The sequence below is a fragment of the Aythya fuligula genome, chromosome 14 (genome assembly GCF_009819795.1).
Source record: "Aythya fuligula isolate bAytFul2 chromosome 14, bAytFul2.pri, whole genome shotgun sequence".
Lineage (NCBI taxonomy): Eukaryota > Metazoa > Chordata > Aves > Anseriformes > Anatidae > Aythya > Aythya fuligula.
The window spans coordinates 8,984,231-9,011,800 of record NC_045572.1 but is presented as its reverse complement, the minus strand read 5'-3'; the positions used below and the strand labels follow the sequence as shown (position 1 = coordinate 9,011,800).

The 27,570-nt window shown below is 54.3% G+C and overlaps 2 protein-coding genes across 2 annotated transcripts in view; both read right to left on the bottom strand.

Annotated features, from left to right (window-relative positions):
* Positions 1-11,524, bottom strand: part of LOC116494673 (ankyrin repeat and KH domain-containing protein 1-like) — a 112,971-nt gene extending 101,447 nt beyond the window's left edge. Inside the window, exons 1-3 of the mRNA XM_032196654.1 lie at positions 11,347-11,524; positions 11,104-11,253; positions 11,003-11,052 (exon numbers count right to left, since the gene is read on the bottom strand). Of these exons, the coding sequence (XP_032052545.1) occupies positions 11,003-11,052; positions 11,104-11,253; positions 11,347-11,416 (270 nt within the window). The 5' untranslated portion in view covers positions 11,417-11,524. The remainder of the gene's footprint in view (positions 1-11,002; positions 11,053-11,103; positions 11,254-11,346) is intronic.
* Positions 11,525-12,968: 1,444 nt separating this feature from the next.
* SLC4A9 (solute carrier family 4 member 9) lies at positions 12,969-27,219 on the bottom strand. The gene is made up of 20 exons (XM_032197127.1): positions 26,942-27,219; positions 25,070-25,230; positions 24,711-24,860; positions 24,474-24,535; positions 23,872-24,029; positions 21,868-21,955; positions 21,371-21,525; positions 20,702-20,818; positions 20,297-20,471; positions 19,731-19,864; positions 19,340-19,611; positions 18,094-18,155; positions 17,799-17,981; positions 17,570-17,683; positions 16,183-16,344; positions 15,725-15,903; positions 15,291-15,363; positions 14,638-14,706; positions 13,457-13,630; positions 12,969-13,307 (listed from the first exon to the last, which is right to left on the bottom strand). The coding sequence occupies exons 1-20, from the start codon at positions 27,217-27,219 to the stop codon at positions 12,969-12,971; spliced, it is 3,105 nt and encodes a 1,034-aa protein (XP_032053018.1).
* Between the last annotated feature and the right edge of the window lie 351 nt (positions 27,220-27,570).

Here is a 27,570-nt window from a genome sequence, read left to right as displayed (position 1 = left end):
TTTTTTCTTTAAAAAATAGAAGAAAAAAAGGTATTTCTATGCCAACAAGAGCCAAGCTGCTGGTTACAGACAAAAGAACTTTTTCCAGACTAGCCTGGACTGTTCACCAATAGCCTGTTCCTGACACAGGCTCCACAGACTGGAAAAGCTTCCTCTTCTAGCTGTACCAGCGCTGTTCTTTCCTCCTCCTGCTGCACACGAAGGCAGCCCATTGCAGCTTCTGTGCCAAACTACCAGGAGGAGTATCTTTATGAAAAGTGTAAGAGAAAGATGCTGTGAAATCACATCCTTGTACTTGAGTCGTCCAGATACGCTCTGAACAATGAGCACTTGTGGGGTAACAGGCATCCTTGCACTGCATCTGCAGTGCCTACAACACCGAGGAGTCAAGCATCGTGACTGGGGCTCCTGAGCAAAATCACAATGCAAATGAGCTGCTACCCAATTTTCTCTTCTGCGTTAGAAATTGGAAATTATTTTCTCTTCTGTATCTTCCTAATTATTTCTGCAACAATTCCATTTGGACAAGTCTCAAACGGGTCTTCCTTAGGGTTAATGCAGGCCTGTGTGTTAGGCTGAAAGTTCAAAGTTACAAAATGGAAATAGATCACCTGTGTTTAAACTATTGGTATTCCATAATTAGTGTACTGTGCTCTATTAGAACTACACTAAAATATATTTTTTTCTTTGATATATCCTACCTCTGACTTTACACTGCCACGTTCTTTATTACACTGAAGGCCAGTATCTGACTACTATTTCATCATTTCTACTTTAAAAAGTTTTTGGGAGTACTGATAGGACAGCAGGTATCATATCAGGGCAAGTGTCAGGTGGATGGAGCCAGGCTCTTCTCGGTGACACCCAATGACAGGACAAGGGGCAGTGGGTGCAAGCTGGAACATCAGAGGTTCTGCTTCAGTGTGAGACAAAGCTTTTTAACGATGAGGGTGACAGAGCACTGGGCCAGGCTGCCCAGGGGGTTGTGGAGTCTCCTTCTCTGGAGACTTTCAAAACCCTCCTGGACATGTTCCTGTGTGACCTGATCGAGGTGTTCCTGCTCCAGCACGGGGATTGGACTGGGTGATCTTCCAAGGTCCCTTCCAATCCCTAATATTCTGTGATAAAACTAAGTTAATACTGTAAATGAGTTTCTATTTCAAATTTGGCGTGGAGCCCCTCTGAATTCCACATTTAAAGAATGTCACCTTCAACACTACTCAAAATGATCAACCCAAGGAAAAAGCAAAGCGAAGGGCTGTTACTTGTGTGGCACTCGAGAACTGCCACATCCCTGGCTTCATACCAGTGAGAGCTCTGCTTTGGGCTTACTTTACAAAGTACCTTTCAACACTGCTTCCCTAGAACCCAGCAATATCAGCCAAGTATTTTTACACCTACATTACAGTATAATCCTGCCATTACTGTTTCATTTTCTAGAGAACAGGTAAAAGTGGAGGAGAACATATAGGAACATGGGTGTTTTCACCTAACTTTTCAGTGGGACCTCAGCGCTCTAGTGTTCTTGGCACTTTGAGAGAAAGAAAAGAAGCATTTCAAAGTACTTCAGAGTCAGCACATAAGAATAAGAACATCATGTAATCACCATAAATAACAATACAGCCATAATTAAGGACATATACCCCCGCTGGTAGGCTTGAACTGAATTCCTAAAGACAGTTTCTCCAACTAAAAAAAAAAAAAAAACAGCTCAAGAAATAAGTCACTATGATCTATTGATCTCCAACAGATCATCTTCTATTCAGCTCCAACTACAACACCAAGTTGACTACAATGAAGCTGGGTTATCTAAAAAAACCAGCTTTATTCCGATATATATTAAGCAATTATTGGATAATCACAGAATCATTAAGGTTGGGAAAGACCTCCAAGATCATCTGGTCCAACCATCCCCCCACCACCAATGTCACCCACTAAACCATGTCCCCAGGCACCACGTCCAACCTTGCCTTGAACACCCCCAGGGACAGTGACTCTACCACCTCCCTGGGCAACCCATCCCAGTGCCTGACTGCTCTTTCTGAGAAGAAATGTCTCCTCATTTCCAACCTAAACCTCCCCTGGCACACCTTGAGGCCACTCCCTCTACCCCTATCACTGGTTATCTGAGACAAAAGGCCGACCCCTAGCCCCCCACACCTTCCTTTCAGGTGGTTGTAGAGAGCAATGAGGTCTGCCCTGAGCCTCCTCTTCTTCAGACTAACAACCCCAGTTCCTTCAGCCACTCCTCGTAGGACTTCTGTTCCAGGCCCTTCCCCAGCTTCGTAGCCCTTCTCTGGACACGTTCCAGAGCCTCGATGTCCTTCCTGTAGTGAGGGGCCCAAAGCTGAACCCAGCACTCGAGGTGCGGCCTCACCAGAGCTGTTGGCCTTCTTGGCCACCTGGGCACACTGCTGGCTTGTGTTCAAAATGAAACTAGCAGCTAGAGGAGTTGGGTTGTAATAAGCCTCTTTCAAAATACCAGCTGATTTTGCAAACACTGCTCGAGATGTAACACAGAGATGGACACGATGCTAACTTCATGGTCTGTCACTGGAGACAAAGGAAGGGACTGCCACACACACAGCACGGCACAGACACCCGGCAGTCACACACAGACCTGTGGGGTATGTCCTCGGTGTGCTGGCACACACACTGGAACTGATGTCAGTATTAACTTCTGATTTCAGAAGCTGACTTTAGTCACGATAGGTGCTGCATCGCAGTAAGACAGGCCTGATATTCCCTGGGCAGCTTCTCTCCCAGAGGATCTCAAGCCAAGCACCCAAAGCAAGCAGTCAGCTCTGAAGACTATGGCTAGTAGTTGAAACATGCAGATAAAGTAATAACTCGGAATTAATGTTTTATGGGACTACTCTCCAGTGTTAGAGATTGTTAATCCTAGGGTTTCAATTTCCTTGTGCTAATACTAATAGAAAATGCAAAAGCAGGCAATCACGATAAAATGCCGGTCATCAAGGTTCACATACATTTAACCACTTCAGGTAAATAGCAAATTTATCTCTTAAGCAAAAAATGGACATTAGATATTTTTTGTCTAAAAGACAAAGCTGTGTGATTTACTCTTCTTCCACAAACTAGAAATCTGCAATTCATTTGTATTAAAACACCGTTCAAGAACAACAAACCCAAGACACGACCGTACCCCTAGTTAACCCTCACAAAAACCTAAGCCACTGAACACAGATTGCAGCCTCTTGTTACAAGAGGCAGACAGCATTACAAAACCTTCTCTGTATAGCAGAGCAGAAAACACCAGTTATTACACTCATTTTTACAAAAACAAAACAAAACACAATCATTAAAAACTAACCTGCAGCCACCAAATATTCAAAGCCTGGTAAGTAGAAACAAAATAACTAAGTTTTCCTAATTTATAATAAAATATTATCTTATGACAAGGAACTGCCATTTACAGAACTGGAACTGACAAAGAAGTTATCCAAAATTCACATTAATGCTCCTGAACTGCCTGCCTGTTCATGACCTGTACTGTCTTCACTGAAGACCGCCAAAGAGAGACCAGTAGAGTTTACCATCTAAAATCAGCATCATCTACACTAAACACTACCTGTTTTCGTGTATTCTGTCTCAGCCCACTCTAAATCACATTTTCGGTGTTCCTTTGCATCTACTTGCTTTAAGATTCCCTCCTATTACCTATTATTTCTGGCAGACCTGTAGAAATAGCCCTTCTTTCCTCATCTCAACCTGAGAAGCAGCAGGTGTTAGTCCATGTCCTGACTTAAGGAACATAAAACTTACAGGCATCAAGATCCTTCTTGTTTCAACGTAGCCAGGGCTTTTGGGGCGGGATCTCTGCTCGAGCATCTTCATGCCTGGGCTTTCATCAAGTGACAGAAACTTCAGACGATGAACAAATGCACGTGGGTGCTGATGCAAAAGCCCACGCCCACTGAGATGGCAAGTACTCTAAGCCATCATCTTGGGAAGCACCTCTCATGCCAATGCACAGCCTCAATAACAACAGCTTAACTAACCTGGAGGTGACCTTTTCATGCCTCTCATCAATCCAAAGGGACACACAGTTTTCCAGTGCTCAAAATAATACACGTGGAGCTGATGAATGCAGCCTGCTCTAATACTTCGATAATCCGTTCCCATTTCAACTTCTCTCACATACAGAGAGAGGCCTCACTAGTTAACATGACTAAATTTTAGCTAATCTAGAGCCTCATACCAAACTGAAAACCCTGCTGGGCTTTCTACCATTCTCAGAGCTGAGGGTAGTGGCAGATATTTTTCAACGCCTGCATAAACAAGTTGGTGTGACCTCTACTATTGAAAAACCAGCAAAAACCAAACTGTACCTACTAATTCATCGGTTAACCATTTTAAAACCCATCATACTGAATAACACAGCAGAGACCCCTATCTAGAATAGGCTTGAATGAAAACTCCAGATGCAGCAGTAGAAGGGCTTTAAAGTTAACTATTTTAGCAAAAGAACTAAAACATCCCATATACGGCATTGAGGTTAAACTACAAAATCCAAAACTTTAAGCATCCTTTTCCCAGACTCCCTTTCCCCCTTGCTATGTTGTCACGCTGAGGACGATCACACACTCACAACAGATGATGCTCTGAAGCTGCCATGATCACAGACCGTGGCTCAAAGACAGGGCATTCAGCCCTAAAAGCTGATCTCCCCTTTTTCCCTTAGTTTGAAATAGGATGGATTTATTACCTGTCAGCCACGTGAAACCATTGGCTTTATTTGTGGATTTGGAAAGGAAAGAGTTCAACAGAGGTCAGGGCTTTCCTAGAAGAACCTCTTAGTTTATTAGAAATCTTTTAACTTGACAAATAGGGATTCATCCTTCCTGTGGACCGGTATCCAGTTCAGGAACTTTCAAAATCACTCCTGGACAGAACAGCCTCACATGTTCACTCTCACTCAATACCAGCGCTCTGAAAAACACAACATAGTAACTCGACCATGAGGAACTCTACTCAGTCTAGGACTTCTAGGCTGGGGATACTTTAGAAGAGCTAAAGATGAAAAGAAGTTGGAAAAAAAATCTGCATAACCTCCTCCCAAAAGAAAAAGGCAAGAAATAAATGAGTGATATCAACCATAAAAAAAAAAAGAAATCAAGAAATGACAAGATCTAGTACAAGACCAATTCTTCTATTTATATTTTTGGTGCTTCCGATATGCATCAGAACATAAGATGTGGAATACTGCAAAAATGTGAGAAAGTTTTTAAATATTTTGATTAAAAAATCTGCTAAAGTGTCAAAGAATCAATATTTTGTTAACATTAGGTAATGAGCTGCAAGAGTAAAAGGAAGACAACATGCTGTGATATGGTGCATTTCTTCCATAAATTTCACTTGCTCAGCATTTCTCCAAAAACAAGCAAAATGAAACCTCTGCACCTTCACAACAACCAGAGAGGGGTAGTTACCAGGAGAGAAAAAAAAAACGAACCTTGACCAAACCACTGATTTCTGAACTCTTCCATTAAGGGACGTTTCAGTGAGAGATGTGAGCTTTAAGGCGGACTTTAGGTGGTTGTTTGCAATGTGTGCATTGGCTGGATCCACACGTCTGCAAGGATCCAAAGAGGCAACACTGAAGCACCCTACTGAAGGCCAAGGTTTCAGAACTTAGCTGGCACTGAGCTCTGCAGAGCCCTCAGACAAGATGCAGAAGTTACTTTTCTTGCTTGATGAAGTTTTAAGGGTGAAACAAGCCTGAGAAAGTTGTCTTTTTCATGTCAGACTCTCCTCAGTTTCAGAGTCATTTCTCCTCCCCTAGCCACAACAGCTCAATACTTCTGAAGTGTCTTCACAGATGTCACGAGAACTCAGAGTGACCTCCTCAGATCAAAGCCACGCAGTCTCCTCACCTGCAGGGGCTAAAACCCAGCCTCAACTCCCTCCACAAGCATGCCAAGCCAGTAACAGAGCTGCTCACAGCTCTAAAGGCCAGGCCACGTGCACAGACAGAAGAAAGGAGTGCCTTTACATTTCCCTTCCCTCCACACCTCGCCTTTTCTCAAGGGAGTATCCCGGGAAGGGCTTGACCTCTCAACACAGGACAATGCTGCAGCAGCATCATCCTGCTGCTCAGATTCCTCTGAGATGAGGACAGGAGAAGAGAGGAGAGAGCATCCCAGCATCAATTTCAGAGGAGAGCTGCTGGGTTGCCCCAATTCGAATCAGAACATGACAATTCTTCATTTGCCAGCTGTAATCTGTTGTGCATTGAAGCCTAAACAAACCCTGTGCACCCCCAGACAGTAACCAGTTGAATGGTGAAACCTATGTGCAAATTTGTAACTAACTAGAGATGTTCTGCTAAATTTGGTAAGTTTTTCCTTACCAAGGGGATGTCCTGCATGTTTCTATAATTATATAGTAGGATTTCACATCTTTGCTTTCTATACCTATCATTAGAAAAAGGTTGACGATATTTATTTTAGGTCACGTATTCAACTGGGTCAAGCTGCACGAGAGGAAAACCAGGATTCTACAAAAAAAAATTAGAAAGCAGTTTGTTTGGAAGTGTTATTGAACATGAAGTCCTAGCTACAACTAGACAGATTGTTTCTGGCTATCTCAGGCCAGACTTCCAAAGTATCTCAGATACTTCTCAGGATTTGTCAAGAATTCGACGCCTAAAAGGTTGGACAGGAATGAACCCCACTGACCAGCTTCCTGCAACATTAAGGATCTAAATGAATACTTTTGGGAACCTGACCCCATTATCCCTCGATGTTTTCTAATCAATGAGTAATTCTAGACAAAATTTTTCCATCTTGTTCCATCTCTTACTTCCCAAACTTTGAAAGAGATAGTAAGAATAGTATAAAAACATCAACTAGTAAATTTTCAGAGAAAAGGCTTTTCTGGCTAATATTATCCAAGCTAATTTGCATCAACCTTTTGAATTTCTATTCCTTATTGTCAAGAAAACGTCCCTTCCATTATTTTAACCATGCTGAAACTAAAATTTATACACATTAAATCAACCTCAAAAGCCAGAGACACATTGTAAATACCATTTAAGCAGTGCCACACTTAAGAAGTTCACTGACGCAGCCATGCCTTTAATAAATTGCATTGCTAATTTAAAACAAACCATTTAAGTATTTACTTTGAATTCAAAACCCAGTTGAAAAATTAAAAGACTTAATATTTGTGAAAAAAAAATAATAATAAATTAAGCCCCAAACAAAAACTCCAAGTGCTGAACTGATCTGGCATGCATGCCATTCGAATAATAATTCTGCTCACTGTAGGAGGGAGGTTATGTCTGATTTTTAATTATGCTTTATGTAAATATCCCCAGAGGCTTATGCAATAGGTACAGGCTTAAGTAAGGCAGGCTGGTGGAGGCAGGCATCCTGCTCCGGAGAGGGGAAACCAAGAGCTCAGTTGAGTCCAGAGGTGGGTAGCGTTGCCACTGAGTGCCTCCAAGCCCCAAATCCCAGAGCGCAGGAGTTGCCACACGGATGGTTATGGCCAAGAGCCGCTGACCAAACAGAGCTCCGAGGTCCTTTGGTACCTTTGGCAGCTTCTCATACTTGATTTACAACAGATCAAACCACACAGTAATCCTGCGAGCACTAACTCTGCCGTATTTATCACCTGCTTCAACTCCATATGTCTCCATAGCAGCTTTCTGCCGAGCCAGCAGGCGATAAGAACCCGCACGCCGTGCTTGGAAGTCCTCTCAGGCAGGGACCCTGCGAACTCCGCATAGGCGCACCATTACTCACCGCCCCGACAGCATGCCTTCACCCTGACCTACAGGCTTCCCAACCATTATCTAGGAGGCTGCTTGATACTCGTGCCTTTGGCACCACTTGAAGTGCCAGCAAAATTCACACAGAGTGGCAATAGCAGACGTAAAATTACACCAAAATTCAATTCCATGTAAGCTGCGTCCAGGTCCTGATCAAGGTTAGAAGGGCATGAAGCAGCCACACACAACAAGGTGGAAACCACCTCGCCTCGCAGAACACAAGCCCTGGTGAAGGTTTTTCAGGAGAACCATGGTTTCCTTTCTATTTTACCCAGAAGTAGCAGAAAGCCTCCTGGTCTCTTCCTTCCTTGGCCCAAGGCGTGCTTCAGCTTGCAGTCCTTTCAGTTTGCATGTGATAGTTTTAACTGGTAAGTCTAGAAAATATTCCCTATAGCTGCCTTTCAATTTCACCTTGCAGCCCTCGCACAGCTCACACAGGACCCGTTTCAGTCCCTGGCGTACCAAGCAGCTGCCCGGTGCCTGCCATCAGCCAGCTCTGAGCTGGAACACCAGAAAACTTCATTTTTTTCTACCTGTTTTGCACCAGGAGGATAAACTCAGCGCACTCCCACTGCAAACTACTTCAAGAACTGAAGGAAGAAATGCAATATATATATATATATATATATATATATATATTTTTTAAGGAGCAGCGAAAGCACATCGCTCTTTTCATCCCCTAAATAAAAACTTCGTTATGCTCTTCTTCCTGCACTTCCCTGATTACTTTTTTTTCCTGCTTAATCTGCCATTTTAATGAGTTACAGCGTATTACCCCCAGACTAATACAAGGATACAAAACCTGCACAGCCATGGCACAGGCTACCGAATATTGTACCATTATTTAATGACTTCAAAAGTAAAGAACAGGGCACAGATCATGGCAGCATGGCAAATGCTCACATTATTTATTTAATTCTCCCTTCCAGTTCTCACTAATTCCACTCAGTGGTAGTAGCTAAAGCCATACACCCAACTCAGTGACTCATGACACAAGACCACAAGCCAAACAGCCAGGAGGTTTTCAAAACAGCGCTGTTCAAGAATTGTAATGTTCCATCCCAAGTTTAATTTTCTTTGTTCAAACAAAATCCCCTGCTCCAGCAGGGGGACTGGATTAGATGATCTTTCCAAGTCCCTTCCAATCCCTAATATTCTGTGAAAAATAACAACAAAAAAGAAAAAAGAAAGAAAAAAACAAACCCACACCACACTGGCAACAGGTGCTCCTTTAGTTCTCATACCAAGAAAAGAAAACTGAAAATTCACTTTGGGTCCTCACAACCACACCCCATCAACTAGCAAGGCTGTACAGATGTGCAAGGCACATCCTCGCCATCCACATTTCTTCCACACACTACTCTGCAAAACCAGAAACACAAAACCCCAGAACTCCCCTGCAATTTCAGCTCTAGGGATTGGTCCAAGTCCTCTAACCATGTTCTGGAACTCTTCAAGTGTTTTAATTCCAATTTAATTTTGATGACACGGTTTAAGTAAGAAAGCTCTTCTCATGTTTTTCAAACAAGTAATTTTACTTTAACAACGGTTTGTAAACCTTTTTTTTATTTTTTAACCTCAGTGCTAGCCTCCCAGACATTATTTATAATGGCCTATCTTAATACTTGCCAATAGTCAAAAGACCAACTGAACAGCTAAAGTGTTCAATCTTCACATCCTTTAAATAATAGGGCAGGCTCAAAAGGGATAAGCTATCATAGCACAACTCTGCCATTTTCATCTTGCAAAGAGTGCCATTGACACTGCGCTGTAATAAATAGTTTATTTCTCATCATTTTCCAGTTTCTGTAACTAGCGTTGCACATTTCAAGAATATATTGAAATGTGAATGGACAGACATTAAAAGAACAGCCTAGATGGCAGAAACTCCTAAGTTCATTGTCTCCTATTCACCCTACAACAAGCCTTCCAGCTCCCCAAAACAGGAAAGCACCTGAACATGCAATCCTGTATCACCATATGCTTGGAACATCAGTCAATTAAGAAGTGTTCACAAGTTTTAGCTCCATGATCACTAGATTTTGAGTTTAGTTCAACGCCCTGCTGTTACCACAAGTTTTAACTTTGGTTAGGCAGCCATATGGTGCAAAAGTGGGTCTGCATCGGTTTAATCACTTTTTAATTCAGACCTGGCAGTTCAGACTTTGGGGGGCACTGGGTGACAGAGAATAGTCAACGGGAAGCAGAAAATTTAGACACAGAAGGACAAATGTAGGCTTGCCTCCTTCTATTTTCTCAGAAGGAATGTGGACATGTACTAAAGTAACCATTCCTGCTCCCTCCCTCCAATGGCACGTTTCATACTGGCTACCATCTTCCTCCTGCAGAACCATATGGGAGTGCAAAGCTCTGGATCTGCAACAAGCTTCCAAGCGCTTCCACTCTCTCCTGACATCCACTAAAACTATATTAAGGGCTGTGCTCGTGGCTGGCATCCTTAATTCTTCTTTCTAAAGGAGGTGACCGAGAACATCGGTTCCCCCTTTGGTGTAATAAGTGGGCAGCTGGGACAAATCAGAGCCTTCTCTCCCCATGCTACACAAAGCAGCACCAGGTACAATTTTACCTGCCCAACGAAGCCCCGTTTGGGTTGGGATAAGGCTCCGGCCCCTCTCCCACCCCCTTCCCTTAAAACTCCCCGCAGGTCTGGAAGATCAAAGCCACCTCCATTCCCCTCCACCATTCCTCCAGGAGAGAGGCTGCCGGGTAGCGAGGATTCCTATTCCACAACCCCATCCGTGGGGGGCATCGAACAGATTCATTTCCCTCCCCCCCGAGTCATCGGGCGGCGGGGTTGGAGCCTCCACTTTGTTCTCCCAGGTACGGAGACGGCTTCGCCTCCCCCCCCACCCCCCCCCCTGCAGCGGAAGCCACTCCCCGAGGTCAGGAGGCAGCAGCACGGCGCACACCTTCCCCCGCCGGGCCGGGCCGGGCCGGGAGGCAGCGGAGGAGAGCCCGGAGGAGCCTGGAGCCACCCAGGGGGCGATCAGCCGAGCCCCTTTCCCCCCCTCACCACCCCTCGGCCCAGGCCCGGGCCCTTCTCGCTCCCCTCCGGAAGGCCCCGGCCGCTCGGCCCCGCTGCGCTGCGGCCTCTCCCGCCCACGGCGAGGCCCCGGGGCGGCGCGGGAGGAGGGGGCGTGGTGCGGGCCGCGACCCCCGCTTGCAGGCCGGGCCCCGGCTCACCTCGGACACCTCGTCCTCGTCGCTGCCGGAGCCGCCTCCACCACCACCACCTCCACCTCCACCTCCTCCTCCACCTCCGCCGCCGCTTCCACCGCCCCCGCTGCGCAGCACGGCGGCCGCCAGCTTGAAGTCGAGGGCGGCCTCAGGCGCTCCGGGGCCTCCCGGCCCGCCGGGCCCGGCCTCCCCGAAGAGGCGCACGGCCCGCAGCCCCAGCGGGGACGGCCCGGCCGCGGCGGGCGGCTCTGAGGCGGCGGCGGCAACGACGACGGCGGCGGAGGAAGAAGAAGAAGAAGAAGAAGAAGGAGGAGGAGGAGGAGGAGGAGGGGGGGGAGGGGGAGGAGGAGGAGGCGCGCGGGGGGCGACCGAATCGAGCTCCTCGTCGCCGAGGGGGGCGGCGGTGCCGTCCGTGAGCATGGCGCTGATCCGGGGCCGCCGCCGCTCGCCGAGCCCAGGCGTCTCCGTCCCTCACGGCACCGCAGCAGCGCCACTAACTTCTCACACCCTAGCCGGCCGCGCCGCCGCACCGCCCCCCCCCCCCCGCGCCCATTGGTGGAGGGAGGGCGGGAGCCGCCCGCCATTGGCCCGCGCGGCTGTCGCTCCGCGCCGCGTCACGCGCTCCCAGCATGCTGCCTTGAGAGCACACGCCGAGGCGGTTGGGAGAGCGCCGCCCCGCCCCACTTCCCCGGGCTCGCTTCCTGAACGAGCCGCGGGTGGATTGGCTCCGCGGCGCGTCGATCAAGAGCCCTGCCGGAGATCCGCGTGCCGATTGGGCCAGCCGCCCGTCGATCAACGGTGAGACGAGAAGCGCGGGTTCTGATTGGGCGCTGGCGCTGTCGCTCACAGCGCACGGCGTCTGGCGCCGCCTGATTGGCTCCTGCCGCGGCCTAAGACCCCTCCCCCCTTCGGCTCCCCGTGAAGGTCTCCGTCACCGCCAAAGCCTGGCCCGCGCCCGCCGATTGGACGAAGCCGCTGCCCGTCAAGGCGCGCGGGCCGCCCCCCGATGTCCCACCCCCCCGCCCGCAGCGCGGGCCGCGATTGGCCGAGCGGGCTGTCACTCCTCCCGCCCGCCCCTCCCCCAGGCGTTGCCCCCTGAGGCAGCAGTCGGGCGGCTGTGGCGGGGAGAGAAGGGAGGGGGGGCGCGGGGCCCTTTATTAAGACGAATGCAAATTACCCGTAATTATCTCCGCCACCCCGCCCGCAGCGATGCCGCGGGGCTCCCCGCAGCCTCAGCCGGGGCCTGGCGGTGGCAGGGGGGGACGGAGCCGCTGTTGGGGCTGCACCTGGTGGCAGGCGGGGATGAGGGCATTGAGGGGGCGCAGGGCGGTGCGGTGCGGGCAGCGCCCCCACAGCGAGATGAGGGGGAAAGGAGAGAAACTCAGGGCACCCCTAAAGCAGGGGGTCGGCCATCCCAGGAGCTGTGGGCAGCAGATATGTGTGGGGTGGCTGCTGGTCCTGTGGCACCCCCTGGCTCTGAGTCCCTCGGTTCAGCCTTTGTGCTGCCACAGTCCGTGCTGGTGTGATGAACCCACGGGGGATGAATCCCCCTGAGCACACCTGGCTTGGGAGGGTGGAGTGTGAGGAGAGGTTTGGGTCCTGTTGTAATGCAATAAGTGCACGCCATCAGGTCGTGTATCTCTGGAGATGAGCAGTGAGGGTGGTCCCAGGTCCGTGCTCCTCTGCCGCTCGCCTTGCCCCGTGTCCCAGCTGCAAGCCTAGTTGACGGAGATGTTGATCTCTGGTCCTTGGCGATGCATCAGCTCAGACTGGAGGGAGAAGGGAGAGAGGGGTGAGGCTGGTGGTGCTCCCGGCCGTGCTGCATCCAGGGGAGCCAACCCCGGCTGCTGCCAGCGGCTGGCCCAGGCTGCCACATAAAGCACTGAGCATCGCCGTGGCATGGCGTGAGCTGAGCCCATGGCCTGGCTTTGCTGCAGTCCCTGCTCCTGTGTTGCTTCCCAGACGCAAGCACTCATGGCTTTGGTACAATTTCAGCTGGGCTCGACGCCTTGTGCTGTGGCTGTTGGCTCTCCCTGCCTCTCCGGGCTGCAGATGCCGCTGCCCCGAGCTGCACGCCCAGGCCAGGCTCAGCCTCAGCACCAACACGCCCATGGGGACAACAACAAAAGAGCACAGCTCCCAGGACATCACCCACCTCCTCGGTGTCGCTTTCCTCCTCCTCGTGCTTCCGGGGCAGTTTCCCCTCTGCCTCCTTCCTGCCTGGTTCAGGCATGATGCTGTCCAGCCAGCTCAGGTCGTGCAGGGAGAAGATGCGCTCCAGCCCCTTCCGGATCCCCACCAGGGCTAGCAGCTGGGGCCAGGGCAAAGTGCAGGTCAGCAGGGCACAGCGCTCAGGGCTGGGGCACCGCATGGCACTGCCCACGTGGATGCAGGTCAGGGTGGGTGCGTGGCTTTGCTCTGGTCGCCGGCAGTGCTGTCTGGCTACCGGCTGTGTCTTACCATCACCGGGAAGATAATGGCAGCCACCGTGGACTTGAGGACCCAGAGCACAGCCAAGCACAGGACCTGGATGGCTGTGAAGAGGTGCACGCGTCGCAGGGGCACGTGGCGGAGGTACAGGAGGTCGGGCTGGTGCTTGGCTGGCATCAGGAACAACCGCACCCGGTCCGTGAACTGCACCGAGAGGACAGCAGGCTCCTCACGTACACGGCGCAGGGAAGGGGCACCAGGCATTGTTGGCACCTCCAGCTTCCCGGCAGCTGCCACCCCCCTCCCTGTCATGAGCACTCGCCAGCTAGCCCAGAGGGGCGCCAGGAGTTGCCCCTGCGGCTGCCCACGGGGTCTGTGAGAGGTGAATTTGTCTGAGCAGGGCTGCCAGGCCAGGCACAACATCGCTCCAAGCCAGGGAAGCTCTTCCCAGGGAAGCGTTTAGAAACAACTTGAGCTTGTCCAAAGTGCAACCAAGAAATGATCACCCCTTGACTTCCCGGCCTGAGCCCACAGCACCTCCCTGCAATCATGTTCTCATTGTGAGCTGGACGACTCTTCCCTTCTTGCAGGAAACTGCTCCTGCATTTAGTGCAGCACAGCCCTCCCCACCCCCGGGCTCCCCGAGCAAAGGGAGGAGGGAGGATTCCCAGCTTATCCAGAACAGGGGAATTGTGAGGAAAAAGTACCATTTAGCGGAAAAAATAAATAAATAAATAAATAGGTAGATATTACTGGAGTGGGGATTCTCCCCATGTAGGGTTCTGCAGGAGTAGGATGGAGTTGGCAGATCAGAATTATGGCCAGAGTCAAAGGACCAGCAAGGTCCCCTGGTCCCAGACACAGCGCAGGGATGTGCTCCCCTGCAGCTGTGGAGAGCAGGTCTGGGCCATCCACTGCTCCTCTGCTTCTCCCAAAGTACCTGATCCGCCAGTGCAGCAGTTGCTCATGTGCCCCCACATCCCAGATGCTTCTTTTTCCCTTTCCTCTGACCCTTACAGGCCCCTCTTTGCCCCACTGCCTTGGGCGTGTGGGTTCAGTGCCGCACTGCAACTTGCACGGATGCAGAATCCAGGCTTTGTGCCACGCAGCAAAGTAAAAGCTGGTATCGAGCAAACCCCTGCATCCCCCAAACAGTACCCACAGGCTTCCCCAGAGCAGTCCAGAGGCGTGCTCTGTGCAGCCCCACTCACCTGGATGCTGTTCAGAGCCACCACCCCCATGTGCAGGAAGACCCCGTACAGCACCGGCATTGGGATGTACTGCAAAACAGCAGGGAGAGGCTTCAGCAGGCTGTGATCTGCGCTCGCCGAGCTTTGTTTCCCTTAAGAACAGCCTGCGTATTTGGCCATGACATTTGCTCACTTCCAAGAGCACAATTTCATGTCTTTTTGCTTATATGATGGATCCGAGGGCTAGGTGTGTTCCTGTCTGTTTTGGAAACCAATGCAACCAATTTCCATCTTCAGAGAGGGGACGCTCACACCGGGTGTCCTCATGTTGCAGCACGTGGCAGGAGCCATCCAATGCTGGAGCTAAGGCACCAAGCCACTTGGAGATGTGTCTTGGGGCTTAAGATTTATTAATAGCAGGGTGGCTGGCAAAGCAAAGGCAGGTTTTGGCCTGGGATGGGTGCCTGAAGGGCCATAACGGAGCGGGCAGCTCCGTGAAGTGGCACCGGGGCCTGGCATGCCCTGAGCTATCCCCTGGCTGCGGCTGGAGGGGTGTCTGGTTTGGGAACCACCAGCCCATGGCCCCGGCCTTGCTGGCTGCATGCACTCCTCTCCGACTTCAGAAAGGAGGCAAAAAACCCTTGGAGGCCAAAACCAGCAGCTGCTTTCCGTACCTTGAGAACGGGCGCCATGAAGACGGAGACTCCTGTGAGGATGAAGACTGCCAGCCCCGTCAGCCTCTGCTCCCTGCGGGCGGTGGCACGTGCGTCACACGAGGCTCGGGGTTCCCTCAGGCACCCACAGCCCCTGCCTGCCCCCAGGAATCCAACTGGGTCCCTGCGGAGGCTTTTTAATTTTTGCTGGTGGTGGCAGCACGTGGGGGCGGCACACAGCAGCGCCCCTGGGCTTTGGGAGCCTCTCCCAACCACCGAGCCCCACCAGGCGCTGCTGGGGGGCTCAGGGGCTTCCCCACGGACTCACGAGCAGTCCCAAAGCTTGGTGCCAGCTCTGCGGACTGCTGCGGGTACCTGGCGCTGCAGCCACAGGCAGGAGGGACAGGGGAGCCACCCAAAATTGGGGTGCTGTGGGGGATGAGCTCGGACCATACCGGATGCCCAGGAACTCAGGCTGCTCTCCCGGCGCTGAGGTTGTGCTCTCCTTCCTGAGGCTGTCCATGTGCGCCAAGGAGATGACGGTGGCCGACACGTACCAGGGGAGGCCCGTCACAGAGGTGACGATCATCAGCAGGGAGACGCAGAGGAGGTCCAGGTGAAAGCCTGCCCCTTTCTGCAACGAGGGAGGGCAGGGTTGGGGGTGAGCTGTGGCTCGTGGCAGCACCACGGGGCTGGAGGGCTCTCACAGGGGGCAAGGTGATGTCCCGGAGGATGGCAGACCCAGGGGCTGTCCCCACCAGCCAGCAGGGCGGGTGTGTGTCCATGGTAAGGCCCCACCGAGTCCCCAGCTGCTCAGCTTGTCCCAGGGCTCAGATGTGGGGTACAGGAGGGTGCTCCCCATCCACAGCTGGCCCCACAGGCAGCCCCTGCCCATCCTCTGCCCCCCGCTCACCTTCAGCTTGTACTCCTTGCGGTTGAGGATGACAGCCGTGATCTGCTGGTCCATGAAAATGAGGATGGTGACGAGGACGGCGGGCACGGCGGCTGCCAGGCAGACCCACCAGGGGTTGGCTCCGAAGGGGAGGACAATCCAACCCCGGGTGGGGTTCGTGGGCTACGGGAGGCAGAAGGATGGTGCTGGCTGACGTGATGCCACAGCAGGGTGAAGAGACCAGCCCATAGGTGCCCTAGCTGGAGCAGCACGGGTACCTGCGGATGGTCCTTGCTGGGTGGCCTGACTCACCCGGCTGCCCTACCAGGACACCCTGGCTCCGTCTGAGCAGGCACCGCGAGCGAGTGCCAGGAGCTGGGCACACCTAGGGCAGCACGTGCCCTGCTGGGACACGGGCTGTGGGGGCAGAGGCTAAGTATTGGGTAGAAAGGGAGATGCTGCGAGTCTGATGACAGGGAGCCACCAGTGCCCAAGGCCCTCGCAGGAGGTGGCAGCACACGTGGGCGACAGTCCAGCTCCTGGAAGAGGCTGAGCCTGCTCCTTAGCGCTGCCAATCCCTCTCCACACCCAGGGTGGGGAGCCCAAGCCCAGGCTTGAGCTCGTGCCTCCAGCTCCAGCACGAGCCGTAGCATGAGGCGGTTGTCCCGCGTGAGCAGGACTGGGCCAGGTGATTTACAGAGCGCAGGAGCTGCGGCTCGGCCCCTTGTGTGCAGGGGAGGAACCTATGCTGATGCCATGCCACCAATCCACCCTGCATTTCCACCCAGACCACACTGACGGGAAAGACACCAGCAGCAACGTGAAGAGCCGAGCTCCTAGGCATTGGCATGGCAAATCCCCACGGCCTTTGGGCATCCAGGTTCCCCGGCTGCCCAGAGTGGGTTTGGCATGCCAACGCCTGCTGCTCCAGCTGCTTCTCCTGTTGTCCACAGGGACTACACTCCCTGAGCTACACCAGGGCTGGGTGGGCTACACCTGCTTCCCACAGAGGACGGATGCCAGCTCTTCTGGGCAGCCCCCTGTCTCCTCTCTCCTCCAAGGCCCCCTCGATTTGTGAGACAATGCTGGAGACAGTCGAGGAGCTGTGGAGATGAGCTAGCAGGCTCCTGCCAGCGAGGGCGAGCCCTCCAGCACCCGCGGTGTGCGTGGGACGTGCCTGGGCTGGCCTGGAGCAAGCAAGTCGTAGCAAAGGCTCCATTCTTCTACAGATCCTCCCTCCTCCGGGCTGAGACCTTGCACAAGCCGCAGCAGCCCCCTGTCCTGGTGTCTTCCCCCACCCAGCGGTGCCTGGGCAGCACTGTGTGCCCAAAAGGCCAGGCAGGGCCCACAGCCCCTGCCCTGCATGCACCTCTTTGAAGGTGCTGCTAATTCCCCGCCCGCCAGTCACCTTCAGCTCGCTGGGAACGAGGAGCTTGGGGGTCTCCAGGCCAAGGGCCACGTCGATGGCACAGAAGATGAGGATGGCCAGGATGATGGAGAAGTCGCTCACCAGCTTCCGAAGCTGCCGTGCCGCAGACAGGGAGGCTTTTACCTGGGCTGGCCGGGGACCATCCCCAAACAGCCACGGTGTGGGGAACCATCCGTGCACCCCAGAAACATGGCTGGGGGCCACTTACCCCTGTGGGAAAGTAGCGGCTGCTCTTGAAGTGCTTGAGCGCCGTGCAGCAGAGGAAGGTGCCCCCGAAGAGCAGGAAGGACAGGAGGGTGACATCGGGCACGTAGTGGCAGCTGGTCCCCAGGAGCTGCCCTCCTCGGCTCAGGCACTGCGCCCGGCTCAGCCAGGCAGGGGCTGCGGGAGGCTGCGGGGATGCAGGGAGGGAGCAGGAGGAAAGGGGCCAGGGATGCGGGCACCCGGAGCCCGAGGGCCAGGGTGGGCAGCCCTGCATCCCCCAAAAAGAGATGGGTCCATACCTCATGCAGGGCTGTGGGCGAAGGGAGCGCTGTGTCGGTGGCATTCCCTGCCCAGACGTGGCCTGCGGGAGAGTGGTGGGAGTCAGTGCCCCGGGGCTGGGCTTGGAGCAGCCAGGACCTCGCTCCTGTGGCATCCCCGGGGGGATCTGAGCTGCTCTGGCTGCCCAGGTAGGGCTTTTGGGACCCCCGGGGCCTGGAGATGTCTCTGGGCAGCAGAGAGAGAGGCTGATCGGCAGCTGTGTGGAGGGGCTGGAGCCAAGTTGTACAGGATGCATCCCTGGCACAGCCCCTCACAGACCCTGCAAGGCTTCCTCACATCTTTCCCAGCTCTTTGGTGTTGCCTCCTCACTGCCCTGCTGAAATAGTCCTTCCCCAGCTCTTCCCACAGCCCATCTCCACCTGTCCTGAAGCGTGCAAAACTTCAGTCATCCAAAGCGATGTTTTCCAGCCCAAAGGTCTGCCTTTGGGGTTGTAAGGGCTTGGGAAGGGCTGGGCCGAGAGAGCATCGCACTCAGAGGCAACAGCAGCCCTAAGCTCTGCTCAGCGTTGATGCTTTTGGTACCCAATGCCATGGCCCCACTGCCATGGTGATCCTGCAGAGATTGTAATCTCCGTGTCACTGGAGACACATCTCATTCAGACCCCAAGAAACGCCCTCTGATTTATAGAGCAGAGTATAACCTGCAGAGAAAGCCTGCCCTGCTGCTCCTGGACCTCCACCTCCAGTGGCCAGCTTCCCCCATCCCCAAGCTGCAGGAGCTGGGCTGTGCTCATCGGGGCACTCCAACCGAGGTGACCCCAGGCTCAGTGAGGGGTGGATGGATGGTGTCTCTGCCCTGATTCCAGCCACAGCTCACAGAGGGGCTCAGCAGGGGTCCCTGGCATGGGACAGTGTCAATGGGGCTGTCACCAGAGTCAGGAAGGCAGCCCCCATATCCCGCTGGGATATGCCCAGAGCAGCCAAAGAGGTAGGATGAGGGTGAGCCAGACAGCCCTCATCTTCCTTGGGGACAGCACTCCCTGGGGCCAAACCTAGCCCCTGGACAAGGCAGGGCTGTGCTCTGTGGTGCCTGGGGCGTGCTGTGCCCACCTTCATCGCCTCCCTTGTTCCTGCTCTGGGACAGGCTGGTGGAGACCAGTCCACAGCAGAAAACATTGAGGCTGCCGGGCTGGGGCTGTGCCACAAGCCGTGAGGCCCCTGTGCAGGTACGGCCCCACGAACACGGCCAGGGCAGCCTGGGCTCACCTGGGCTGGACAGGTTGCAGGAGCAGCTGTACAAGGTGACATCGTCGGTTCGGTAGTGCCAGTTGATGGGGAAGGCTTCTGCCAGGCTCAGCATCTTCTTCAGGGAGTCGTAGATGAAGATCAGGCTGATGAGAGCACAGAAGCCTTCCTCGGTGAAGCGGGTGAAGTACTGCACCAGGTGGCTCGCTTCGGTGGCCACCAAGACCAGGCCGAAAAAAGCCACCCAGAGCCCGATCCAGAGGCGAAACTCCAGGTAGTCCAGGCTGTAGTCCCTAGCAGGAAGGGTGACCCAGCTCCTCAGTACGGCACAGACACAGGAAGGTAACCATGCCAGGGGATGCTGGTAGCAGGGGGATGTTCCCTGAGGAGCCCCCCTCAGCGCAGCCCTTACTCGCTGAAGGAGAAGAGGAGGCGCTCGAAGACCAGCACGGGACCGGTGCTGCTCAGGATGGTCAGGGGCTGGCCAGAAAAGAGGCAGAAAATGGAGCCAGCAAAAGCAGTGCCCAGGAAGCTCTCCAGCACGCCCTGCAACACAAATAGATGGGGCTGCAGCTCCCCTGGGCCCACCGTGGGGCAGCACACCAGAACACCACCAGCCCCATCTGTGCCTGCAGGCTGTGTCTTGAGGCAGCTGCCATCCCTCATCCTTCCTGGAGCAGGGGAAGCCCCAGAGTGCGGGGCCCTAGCTTGGCACTGGAGCCCTGGGAAGCCCAGGGAAGGGCAAACTATTGTCCAAAGACAGTGTTTAAAATGCACTGGCCACCACTCCACGGGCACCAACAGAAGGTGGTGCCTCATGAGGTCCTGCAACCTGGGCAAGTGGTGCATGAGCAGGGAGGTTTGTGTTGTGCTTCCCCTGGCAGCCCTGCCCTCGGGACGCTCATTGCCAGGCAAGCCCCACGTGCCTACCCTGTGGCATGGTTCACGCCCAGCCTGGCACCCCGTGAGCACACTGACCTGCATGTTGGCTGTTGCGTCCCCCAGCATGCCCCCAAAGGTGATGGCATTGGTGACAGTCGCCAGGTAGATGTAGAGAACTGCTGAGAGGCACTGGATGTGCAGGGCGTCAGAGAAATCGCTCCTGTACCAAGGTGCCTTCCTCCGGATGTCTCGGACCAGTCCCCCAAAGAGCCTACAGCCAGAAGGTTGTGAGAGGAAAGAGGTCTCAGAGCACTGATGGCCAGAGCCCCACCAGAGAGCTGCTGGTCCCTTCCCTTGGAGCTAGCAGCCAGCACGGTTTGGAGGTGGTGGCTCTGGCAAATGCACTGGGGAGGACCTTTGAACTGCCCAGCTAAGCTAGGGCTGATGGAGCAGGTGAAGGCCTGCTCCATGGCAAGATAACCTTTCTGTCCACGCACTCACCTCCCTGTCCTCTCCAGCTCCTCACTGAAGTGCTGGTGGCCCAGGCCAGGTCTGTCCTCTGCTGCTGCCGTGCTCCCATTGCAGTGAGGTTTCCTCTCCCGCAGGTGCATGGAGATCCTGAGGCAGAGCCAGGGAAGCCTGAGCAGGTAGGCTACAGACCCTCAGGACACCGATGCATCTAGGAGAGGCTACGAGGGGACAGGAAGGTTGGAGAGGGAAGAGGGTTGTAGGCAGGGCTGGAGGAACCTTGTATATCCCCTGGCAATGAGGAGGAGGAAAAGGATCGGGAGGATGAGGAGGAGAAATTCCCTTCACCAGCCCCTGAATGAGCCCCAGCCAGAGCAGTTTTAGAGGGGGAGCTGGGCAGAGCAGGAGGTGTCCTGCTTGGAGTGTGCTCCAGTTCCACATTCCCAGCAGCTCCTGCACAAACAGTACATCGTGGGGTTTTGCCATTCCCTCACTGTCAAGATCCACATGGGACCACAGGACCGACAGCACTGGGGACCATCACTGTGATCTGCATCAGCTGGAGATGTGAAGGGGCTTGGCTAGGAGGAGTTCCCTGGCAAAGTTTGGCTCCTGGGTGACTTCATCCCCATGGAGACCCAGATTTCAGCATCACAGGCTTGCAGCAGAGATCTTTTGCAGCAGATCTTCCCCCAAGGATACCTCTTGTGCGGAGATGGCAAACAGCTTGGTGGAGGAATTCGGGCACTGGCATCCCATTTCCCAGGAGGAAGCACGGTCAGCTCATCCAGAAACACATCAATTCCTGCGATGATGTCCTCCTGGTTCTTAGCCTGCAGGGCAACCCTTTGGAAGAGCTGTGGTGATACACAGTGGGTTAGCTGTAAAACCCTGCATTCAGCTGCTCAGAGCTCTTCCCCCAGACTCCCAGCCAGGAAAGCACCCATACACTTCATTTCAATGCTTACACCTAGATCCTACAGACCAAGCCAAAATCTTTTTTTTTTTTTCCTTATTTCCTTATTTTCTTATTTCCTTATTTTCTTATTTTCTTGTTTTCTTATCCTAGGCGATGGAAGCTGCCGGCCTGCTCTGTCCCCTGCTTCTCACACTGCAGCCTGCAGAGGAGGAGCCTTGGTGTCCTCAGCTCTGCCCCATTCCACCCCGAGCGCTCAGGACAACTGCTGCACCAGGCTTACCTCGTCTGTCAGCAGCGTGGCCATGGCCCTTCCGATCTCGTGATAGGCTTTCACTTTGGCGTGGGGGCCCAGCAGAATGCAGAGAATCCTGTGTACAGGACAGCAACCCGTGAACATCCCCGTACAAGCAACTTCTCCTGGGGGAGCTTCTTCTGAGGGCAGGCCACTGTGCTGCTGGGATCCCAGGGACAAAGGCTCTGCGAGCTTGAGGGACTGCTGATGCCAAGCAGCCTCCCCTGCACGTGGGCAGGTGGGTGGCTACCCCAAGCAGGAGGCTGGGGGTGGTGGGCAGAAGACAGGACACACGCCTGCTGCCCAGTGCCTAGAAACCACGCTCAGCCAGGAGACCACAGGGCACCGGGACCCCAAGGGCTGCAGAAAGGGCTGAGTGGGGTGGGAGGCAGCTCTTTGGGGCACGGGAAGAGTCAGGTGCTTGACGTGTGGGTTCGTGCTCGTGGGGATGTCACTCACAGGCAGTTTGCAGGAGCATTACCATCAGGAAGGAGAGCTTGCTAGCTGCGTGGGAAGCCAGGTTTGATGGGACTACACGGACATAGGGAGAGAATGGGAAGAGGGCTCAGAGCCCTTGAAGAAATATGGCTAAAATCCCACACCTCACAGAGAGCTGCGATAGAAAGTCTACAGAGGGGCAGCCAGTCCAGATATTTAACCAAGTTCCCCACTTTTTTTCTAAGACTGCAGAAATCTGTTACTGTCACGATACACAGAGGCTGCAGAGTGGTTACAGTGATCAGGCCCAGATCAACATCCAGAAATGGGACAGGGGAACTATTCTGACAGCACGAGCAGGGCCAAGTGTGGCTGAAAAGAGCCTGCTCCAGCCCTGATGTGCAATGCCAGTGCTTGAAGCCTCCCGGATCCTGCTCCAGGTGGTAGGAAGGAGAGGAAAGCAGCACGGAGCAGCAGCTGCCTGGGATTGCATTCACATATGTGCATGCACAGAGGCAATGGGAAAACCAGACAGATAAAATCCTAGAGGTGGAACTGGGGGGCTGATAGCCTCGGAATGTTGGCTGCATCTGTGTGGCAGCTCAGAGTGGCTGGCAAAGGGGAATGGTGGTACGGGTAATGGGAGGGGTCGGGACAAACTCTCTTGCTCCCGTTTGGGCCCAGAGAGGAAAAAGGGCCATTCAGAAAATATGTGGAAAAGCATTGTTGTCAGCCATATAAAGACACACAGCAGTGCTCCATGAGGATATGCCTCGACATCAAGCCACACAATTCCCATCAAGGAGACTACAGGAGGTGAATGTCCCGCTTCTGTTCATCCTCTGAATGCTCTGGCTGCAGTGGCCAGGAGGTGGCAATGTTCCTCCAGATCCCTGTCTGTCTCCTCAGTGTGCTTCCTAAGGAAGTCCCCAGTTCAGAGGGACACACTGGAACTTCCCTGTTACAGCTTCAAGTGATACACTCTGCAACCACGGCAAAACACCTCTTGCACCCTCTCCTCTCCCTCTATGCTGACAATGCCCCGTACTAGAGCAAGAGACACCCCGCTGCTCTGAAAAGCATCCATCAGGCCAGCTTGGCAGGAAAGAGAAAGGCTCCCCAAAATCTGAAACCCTTTCCAGCCTTGATGCTCCTGGGGAAGAAGCTGAGTGCATCCAGACTCTCCTAGGGAGTTCAGGTGGGGACAACACAGGGGTCGACTCCCCCAGCAGCCTGGCAGCTGCTGGCACTGCTCTCAGCACTTCCCAGCTGCAGTGAACTAAGCTCCTGAGGGACTCTGGAAAGCTGGAGTCAGGCAGTGAGTCAGGGCTCTGGGACTGCGCAGGCTCCTTGTGTGGCTTTGGGTGTCTTCCCCTTGGCTTTCACCAGGTGAGTCTAGGCATTGGTGCTTAGCTCAAGTGGTTGTTCTGTGCTGCATGGTCCAGAGCTTGAGGGATGCAGGAGTGAGTGGGGACACAGACCACAGAGGGGACTGCAGGGCTGGAAAAGGGGCTTGTGTGGCCAGCAAAGGGCCACTAGCCAAGCTCCAGTTACCTGCTGGGGAGAGCAACTTCAGTCAGTGAGCCAAGTGCCGCCACCTCCCTTAAACGAACAAAGACGGTAAACGGCTTCTTCAGGAAGTCAACTTCACCAACCATAACGTTGGCAACTTCGGCCCCTGGTGGGAGCTTCTTCTTAAATCGGTTCCTCAGCTGAAATGACATGGAAAGGAAAGTCCGTGTAGGATGACACCTGCCACAGCACTGTCTCCTCTAAGGCTTTCTCTCTGCTCAGCAGCTGGAACTCAGGATGTGACGGCTGCCCAGGGGCCAGGGAACTTCTTGCAATGAAACCAAGCTGCTGCAGCACTTCCAGCTGCCAGCCTTGTCAGCTGCACTGTGCACCTGCCTGGCCATCTCCTCGGGGCATCATGGCCTGGGGACTCCCTGCCTCCCTCAGAGATGACACATCAGGAAGGCTTGGATCTGCAGTGACACACACAGGCCTATCCCGTAACAGTAATGCCATTAGTGGGCAGAATTTTTCAGCCCACTTTGGGTTTGAGGCCAAGAAATGCATCCGCTGCTTGGAAAAAAATTGACTACCTCCACCGAGACCCTGATCCTGGCTCCCTCCTGCCTCCACTCCTGCCTTACCTGCTCCTTGAGAGGCGTTTCTGAGAGCTGGGCTCTGGGCTGAGGGCAGTTTTTGGCCTTCCCTGAGGAAAAAAAAAAAAAAAAAAGGCAGCAAAATACATGTGCAAGCAAAATCTCAGCATGGGTATTGCCCCAGGTAGGTGGCCCAGAGGCAGCAGAGACACAGCAGGAGGGACAGTGGCTGGGCCGTGAGCGACTCAGCTCCCAGCACGGGCACGGCCAGGTGCCAGGCGTTACCTCTGCAGGGACTGAGGCCGAGGTCAGCGAGTGCCAGCAGTGGGGATTTGGTGGCTTGGTGCCGCGGCTGGAGGAGCAGCAGAGCTGCCAGGCGGTCCCTCAGCTCAGGCGGCAGCACCCAGTCGTCGGGCTGCCTGCAAAGCGCCTTGTCTGCAACAAGGACAGGGTTAGCTTAGCTCCCTGTGCTATCCTAGCCACGGGGCTCTGCCAAAGAAAAGCCTCCTTTGCTGGCCTGGCAGAGCCACTTTGGCTACCCGGCAATCCTGTGTCACGGCTTTCAGTGAGGGATCTCCTGGTGGCCTGGCCCCTCTCCCAGAGGGAGCTCATCCTCTGAGGAGACCTTTATGTTTCCCACGTACCAATTATTTCCTTGACACTGTGGGCATCCAGATCCAGGAGGACTGTCCCCTTCTGCAGGCACGTCCTCAGCTCAAAGAGGCTGTGCAGGGGGAGGGCTGGGATGTGGGGCATGCTCCAGCGCTCCCCTCCATCCTCCACCTTCTCCTCGAACTTTATCCACCTACCCAGGAAGAATTACAGGGTCAGTGGCACAAAGTGGGCTGCTCTGGGGTCCCGTGCCCAGCAGCAAGAGCTGCAGATCCCTGATCTCAGCATGGGGCTAGACCAGGTGGGATGGGGTTTTGGGGCCCGGGGCTGGCAGTGTGGGTGATTGGTGGCAGGAGCAACCCGGGCAGGTACATCCCTACCCCTGCCACCTCACACCTTGCTCCGAGTTCCTGTCTGGAGGAATTTCACCCATCCCCGTAGCTAGCAGTGCTCGCTGGCAGCCAGAAGAGACGTGTTCTGAGGCATTTACCCTGAACAGGCAGTGCCAAATATTTGCAGCCCAGCACACACAGAGCTTCCCTTTGTCCCACCAGCACGCGGCGCGGTGCGAGCGTGCCCTGCGGGCCCAGTGCTGGCCGTTCCTCCAGGCAGGCCCAGGAGGGGCCCATGGTGGCTGAGGCGGAGCCTGGGACACAGCCATGCTGGAAGAGGACAGAGGAGATCCCCCAGCAGACCCACTTTTGGCTTTTGGGCGGTGGCACCCGCTTCCCCTCCGTACCCTCTGGCTCCTGCAGCAGGCCCGCTGCAGCTGGAGCCCCCTTTCGCACACATCATCCCTCCCATGCTGCGGAGGAGTGGCATGGCGAGGGGACACATCCTGGCCATGCTTCTACCCCACACCAGCACACGGCTGGCCCTAGCTCCTCTCCGCTGGTGCCTCAGCCCCAGGGCCCCATCCTCGCTCCCTGGCCTGAGCTCCAGCTACTCCTCCGCTCCCAGCTCTCCCCCTCGGGTTGTTTCTGCCTCCTGCTGCCTCAGGCACCTGAGCCATTTCCACATCCTGCTCCTTCCTTCTCCCTATGTCCCAGGTCCACCCTGGCAGTGCTGCCCTATGGCCAAAGCATTTTTCCAGGCCTTTCTTCCATGCTCTCAAAAAGAAATCAAATCGTCTCCCAGGCCTTCAGGTTGTGTGTGCAGGGATCATGGCTGCAGGCCTAGGCCCTGTGCTGGGCTGAGACCCAACTCCTCCACGCTGTCCCAGAATTTTTGAGGAGGGCAGCACGTCCCCATTTTCACCAGCAGTTTCTGAGAAGGTTGCAGCCACTTCTCGGGAAGAGCTGCCCAGTGTTGCTGGACTGCTCGTGGTCTGCACCCAGGCTTTGCCCCTGACGCCAGTGCAGTGCAGGGTACATCCTTCTCCCCAGCTCTTCTACGACACTTACTTTCCCCGTTTTCCCACAGTGATCTTGCTGCTATGCTTTCAGTTCTGCTTCAGCTTCAGCTGTGCCAGGCCAGTGCTCAAAGGCAGCGAGCAATGGAGCACTGTCCCGTCACCAGCTTGCAGCATAGATGCTGAGGCCATGGAGAGGCAGGAAATGCAGAAGCAGAACTGAGGAAATACTTGTGTCAGCACTGTGCAAAGACAGGGTCACTGTCTGCACCTTGCCTGACACTGTGTCCTCACGGCTGGTGGAAACTTTCAGATGAAATGAGTCACGCAAAATTGGGAAGAAGAATTTCCTGGAAGACATAGCACGGGCACCAGAGGGGGGAGAGCAAACTGAGCATCCCTGTTGTTGAGGACCCATTACATGCCAGAGTAAGGCAGGAGACTTGCCCAGCAGACAGCTCAGCACTGCTGGAGCACCTAGTAGCTTAAAGAACATTTCACCCTGGGTTCCCCAAGCATCATCAGCTGGCCCGACCACAGCACGAGTGCCTACCTGGCCGTCTCTTTCCACTCCAGGCCTGCCGGGGTGCTGAGCAGCTCGTTGAGCTGGATGAACAGCAGTGGACACTTTCTGTCCCCCACCTCTTCCTGTTGCAGGATGGCACGGACTCGCTCTGCTGCTGAGGAGATGCTTGAGGCAAAGATGCTGCCACTGACCACTGGGTAGAGGACATCAGAGCTGCTGCTCGGGGTGTCTTCGTGCCTGAGCTGTGGGTGGGCATCTGCTGCCTGGGGAGCTGCACTGTCCGGCCCAGGCACTTGGTCTGTCATTGTGACCAGTGACTGGGAGCCACATGCACCAGCTCTGCTGGGTGCTCACTCTTCTGGAGCTGCTGGCATCTTGCTCATCTCGCCCTTATAAAAGCTGTGAGCCAGTTCAAACTGGCCACAGACTAACAGCCAGGAGCCAAACCCCAAACAGCATTATCAAAATACAGTGGCTAGCCCTGAAAACCTTGGTGTCTCTGGCTCCCACTGCTCCTAGTCACCAACCTGGGCACCCCTGGGGACCCCAGGTCTGCCACCAGCTGCTTTAAACCTGGGCTTGTGGGTGACACGGCCCATCCTTACCCACCTCGCTTGCTGCTGGGGACAATGACAAGAGCCAGATAACCATCATGA